The 5,384-nt window shown below is 37.9% G+C and overlaps 1 protein-coding gene across 1 annotated transcript; it reads left to right on the top strand.

Moving 5' to 3' along the window:
- The first annotated feature begins 4,017 nt into the window (after positions 1–4,017).
- On the top strand, positions 4,018–5,079 carry LOC142623283 (EPIDERMAL PATTERNING FACTOR-like protein 2). The gene is made up of 3 exons (XM_075796671.1): positions 4,018–4,521; positions 4,604–4,632; positions 4,724–5,079. The coding sequence occupies exons 1-3, from the start codon at positions 4,410–4,412 to the stop codon at positions 4,967–4,969; spliced, it is 387 nt and encodes a 128-aa protein (XP_075652786.1). The 5' UTR covers positions 4,018–4,409; the 3' UTR covers positions 4,970–5,079.
- Positions 5,080–5,384: the final 305 nt, after the last annotated feature.

Raw genomic sequence — 5,384 nt, 5'->3', positions numbered from 1 at the left:
CCATTGAGCTGAGTGGTAGGAATGGCAGATAATGGGTCTATAAAGCAAATAAATAGATTCTGAGGAAGTAAATGGGCCTAAAAAAGCTCAGAAGAAAGTAACAATAAACTCATGGGCTGTATGGATGTGGGAAGGTGAGAATGGGTCATGGTTGCTACGGCAGGCCCAAAGTAATGCAAGTAAAGAAAGTAAGAGGCTATGGAGAACCCGTGAGCCCCAAAGGAAAGGTGAGAAGAACTTGGGCCGAGGAAGCCTAAGAAGTTAGTAAAAGCCCATGGGAAGCACAAAAATTGAAAAAGGGTCGAGGATGCCTAGGAAAGTAAGTGGGCCAAGAACACCCAAATGAAAGTAGGTGGGACAAGGGCGCCCGCGAGTAGTAAAGGGCCCAGTGAGACTATTGAGCCTTCGAAGAAAGAATGAATAGAAAAGAAGTCTAAAGTGGCCTAGCAAGCTTGAGTCAAGTAAATTTCACGGCAGACACAACAGAAATTGTGCGTTAGGAAACAAGTAACAGGGGTTGGGAATAAAGGCATAGGACGGCCTATAATCTAGCAAAGTCCAGCCCATAGAGGATGCAAGCCATAAATGAAGAGTCAAGCAAAACAGCCAACGCCAAAAGAAGCCAAAACAAGCAGTAGACTGGATGATTTGACGATCAGACCACGGCAGACAGACGAGCAGCAGGCAGAGTTTGAATAAGCACGGAGGCAAGGCACGTGCGAGGCTTAGGCACCACCAGCTTGTACCCAGCCAATACAGAAAATGGTGAGGTCATGGGTCAGAGGTAAGGGGTATGGTCTAGCGGTGGGGAGGGGGGAAAACCTATTTTCATGTTTCCTGCTCAAGCCCTTTTGGAAGTACTGTCTTGCTGGGATGACATACTACCCAAAAAATGTAAAGTTGGGTGGGAACCACCAGGTGCATGCTGAGAGAGGTAGAGAGAAGAAGAGTATTCACACCGTGGCAGGTAAGAGTGCCACAAGGAGCAAGCAAAACGAAAAAAAGACTTCTCTGTCTGAAACGAAGTGGCGCTGGCTATGTAACTGACTAGTCAGTGATGGTCGGCAAAGAAAACCTACGCTAGAAATGGTTAAGGGCATGTTTTTGTATGAAATACTAAAAAAGAAAAATTAGTTTTTTTTTTCTTTTAAGAATGAAAAAAAAAATTAGTTGAGTTAGAAGAGTTTTGACAATTAATACTTGTTAATTAGTACGTTCAATTCAATCTTAGATTTTTCATTAACTTAAAACTATATATATAGTTAATACGTTTGATTTTCACGTAATATGTTGACCTCAGAATATATATAAAATTCCAGACCAACCTTGGGACTTTCAGGATAGGGGTGGCGAAATTTGACACAACCCGTGAATTCAACACGACTAATCTGTTTATAAACAGGTCATGGGTTGAGGCTAAACGGGTTCAGGTCATATTCGAGTTGGCACAACTAACCCGTTTAATAAACGGGTCGTATTCGTGTTAAACATCCAAACTTGTCTAACCCGTTTAGCTTATAAAATTATTAGATATTTTGATATTATTGCTTAATTAATGGTTGTTTTATATGGTTATTACTATATTTATAGTTATAATTGTATTTTAATTTTAGACATATGGGAATTGATAAAAATTATATAAATTTGGTATGACCTATGTGAGGGTCAATTTTCGGTCAATATCAGGACCCAAGTTTAAACAAGGATCTCGGACCCTCTAGTTGTAATTTGAAGGAACTAGGTGTGGTTCACCGCAGCTAAATGGGCTGTTTACAAAACCAAGTGTTGCACAGGGCAAGACTCCTACAATACGTACACACTAGCAAGCGAGAATATGTATTGAGCAACAAGAAAACAATAAAGGAAGACAAGATTATAACAATAAAACACAGAGTAATTGTTCGGGATCCTCAAATCAATAAGAACTAATCCATTAATTTTTCTTAGTTATGGATTACAACGTACTCACTAAATCGTGCTACAAGTTCCAAATAAGTTCAAAAATTGCAGACTTAGATGGCTTCTCAACTTCTAAGACTTGCAAAGTTTGAATCTTTTTGAATCCAAGTATCGTATTATAGTGGCTGTTTCTAGGATACTGGGAGATATTCCCCTATTTTCTTTGAGTTTTACAGAGTTTTTTTATTCTATTATGATTCCACTATTGCTAAAAAATTGTCTCTTCACTGTTGCTGCTTTCTCTTTTTATAGTGTTGCCTCAAGGCTCTGAGGTACCGCTGGTTTCCTTTCTTTGCTCCCCTCGGTAACAGAGCCCGCAGCATGCCAGCGGCTTTGGTGGCTGGCCCATTCCTTATTTCTCACAGTTTTCTTCTTTTAATGTCTTTTCTCCAAAAGTCCTTTACTAACCTTCCATTTTAAGATGTCTGGCCTTCAATTTCTCTTTCTCCAAGGCTTATCTGTTTTCCTCAACTTTTTGGCTGCCCTTCCTTTTTGTCATTTTTCCTAAGTGGACCGATTCTATTCCTGCCATGTTGAAAGTTCCCCTAGCTACTTCCCTTCATAGTTCTTGTTCCTAGGTTTCCCGAGATACTAGCTTCCTTGTTTGTGAGTTGTTGTTGTCCAAACTCTCTAGTTCTTTGCTGCATCACTGAGTGCTTGAGAAGGACATATTTGTCCTTCGTTCTTGTGCTTTTTTGTTCCCCTTTTGAGCTGTCCCAATCCCACTTTGGCTGTGCTACACGTCCTAGGGATCTCGGGCCCTTGGTAGTCTCCGGGATCCCGCCTAGTTCTTTCTACTAGACTCTCTTTGGTCCTCTGATCTTGGCAGGCTAGGCCATTTTCTTTCCTCCCTTTGTTTCATGGGCTCTAAAACCTCCCCCTTCATGGATCTGGTTTCAAATCTTTTTAGCCTACCATCCTTTTCTTTTTGTGAGCTCAACCTCTTTTCAATTTTACTTTCCATGGGATTGGCCCAATGTGTTATTTCTTTGGGCCTTGTGTTATGATTTTTTGAACATCAACACCTATAATCAAATAGATTATTAAATGGGTCATTTGTATTGACATTTATATGACTTGTTAATCAAATGAGTTAAACGTGTTAGGTCGGGTCGATCTGTTTAATAAAAGGTCGTGTTCGGGTTAAGAATTCTTGACACGTTTACTAAACAGGTCGAGTTCAGGTTAACCCATATATCTGAATACACATGGCTCAACATGACACAAACCCGACCTGTGAACACAAATTGCCACCCCTATTTTAGATGTACTAATTTTTTTTTTCTTTTATTGATTTGGATTGTGGTGATTATTATTATGAGTATGTTACCGGTTAAACTCAAACCGTTAATTTTGGACATACATTGATTAATATGTTGTATCCTAGATCTTTTTGTATGAAATACTAAAAAAGAAAAATCAGTTTTTTTTTTTTTTTTTGAGAATGAAAAAAAATCAGTTGAGCTATAAGAGTTTTGACAATTAATACTTGTTAATTAGTACATTGATTTGAATCTTAGATTTTTCATTATCTTAAAACTATATATATATATATATTACATTTGATTTTCACGTAATATGTTGACCTCAGAATATATATATAAAATCCCAGACCAACCTTGGGACTTTAAAGTGTACATTGGAACTAATCATAACCTGTCGACCAAGTTCCAATTACTCAATCACCAATGTTCTCTGAAAAGAATGAAGCATTCGATCCAAAACGTGATGTGTCATTACGTAATGAGGATGGGAAGAGATGCCATGGTGGATGTATTTGCTCATTCTTTTTCTAGCGATACATATACTACACATAGATAGATAGGTAGGTATGGCGTGATTAGGTTAGATTGTTCAGTCCAAAAACTACAAGAAATCCCAAATGACGTTAAAAATCAATAAAAGTAGTAATGGTAGAAAGCGAAAACCCATAGTCTACAGCTGTATGCATGTCTGTTAGTGTGAACTTGTTCCTCATATATATGTGTATATGGGGTTTGTGGTTTTTTGCTGTCTTGATTGCTTCGTGTCTTTAATCTCATCTTCTTGCTGTGCTGGGTCCTATTGGGTCTCTTTCCTCTTATCATTTGTTCTTGGTTGTTTAGTTTAGTTAGAGGCTCAGAAAACGAGGTTAAGGTGCTTTCCCTTTTCGGGATGTGTTGTTTGCTTTCTTTCTTTCGGCTTTCTCTGCATTTTCTTATTTGTCTATCAGCGTTCCATCACCTCAAAAATCTCATTGAGAGAGATTGGTGGGTAGGGAATTATCGTTCAGTTACTGACCTTGCTTACACCATACTTTACACATTCATTTTTTCTCTTTAATTCCGCAAAACTTGCCTATTTAATCTCACTCACTCACTCAGACTCTTTATTTCTGTCTTCTTGTTCTCCATTTCTCCTACTCCACTTTGCGTTCTTTTTATGAAGTATAAACTCTCTCTCTCTCTGAAATGGGGTGTAGACGTAGTCACAATGTCATTCGCAGCAGTACACTTTGCTATGTTGCCTTTTCTGTTCTCTTTCTCATTTTAAGCTCCGTTAAGCTGAGATTCACAGCTGAAGGTAATAAATGTCACTGTTCAGTTTCAAAATGATGAACCATGTTTGCAACTTGAAAGGTAATTTGCTTCTTTGTGTTATGCAGGTAGATCACTATCCGAACCATTTTCCCAGGTGAGAATTGGACTCTGAAAAAAATAAAATAGAAAAAGGATTGGGGAAAGTGAAAGTAATGACTAATACTATTGTTTGCTTCTTTAACTAGACAGTAAGAGAAGACAAGACAATTTTGAGTGCTCAGATAGGATCAAGACCTCCAAGGTGTGAGAGAAGGTGTAGCACATGTGGGCATTGTGAGGCAATTCAGGTCCCTTCAAATCCCCAAGCACAAAATCGGAACAGAAACTTTTCCACAGCCTCAAATATGGCATATGCAAGACGCGATGACGACTCAAACTACAAGCCCATGAGTTGGAAATGCAAGTGTGGGAAAATCATCTTCAACCCATAATCAATTGAATATGGGTGTTTTAGGTGAAGAAGAATATACAGAGTTTGAATTCTGTACGTATATGAATGATACACAAAGTAATATTTTTGTGTGTCTTTTGGATCCTTTATTCCTTTTACTTCCACTTAATTCCTACCCACGGGAAAGAGCATTAATATTGTTGCATTAAAATTCACAAATTTCTTTGTGTCTATTAATATCTTCTTTTTGGGTCTCATTTTTAGGAGTAATATTCTCTATAATTAAGATCATGTAACTTTTTTACTATTGTTAATACTAATGCAATTGCATAAACGTTCTCTTGCACGATTATGATGTACTTTCATATGCATTAATTGTATCGTTGGCCGTTGCAATCCTTTCATTTCTGAACTTTTATGATGTTGGAAGAATCATTTGATAATTACCGTACTCT

The sequence above is a fragment of the Castanea sativa genome, chromosome 2, assembly GCF_040712315.1.
Source record: "Castanea sativa cultivar Marrone di Chiusa Pesio chromosome 2, ASM4071231v1".
Classification (NCBI taxonomy): domain Eukaryota; kingdom Viridiplantae; phylum Streptophyta; class Magnoliopsida; order Fagales; family Fagaceae; genus Castanea; species Castanea sativa.
The sequence above is the reverse complement of the archived record's forward strand: the minus strand, read 5'-3'. Positions and strand labels throughout refer to the sequence as shown.

Excerpts from the sequence above, each read along its gene's own strand:
- LOC142623283 (XM_075796671.1), top strand. The coding sequence starts at position 4,410 with ATGGGGTGTAGACGTAGTCACAATGTCATTCGCAGCAGTACACTTTGC. Across the intron at positions 4,522-4,603 it reads GCTGAGATTCACAGCTGAAG|GTAGATCACTATCCGAACCA; the intron begins GTAATAAATGTC and ends TGTGTTATGCAG. Across the intron at positions 4,633-4,723 it reads TATCCGAACCATTTTCCCAG|ACAGTAAGAGAAGACAAGAC; the intron begins GTGAGAATTGGA and ends TTCTTTAACTAG.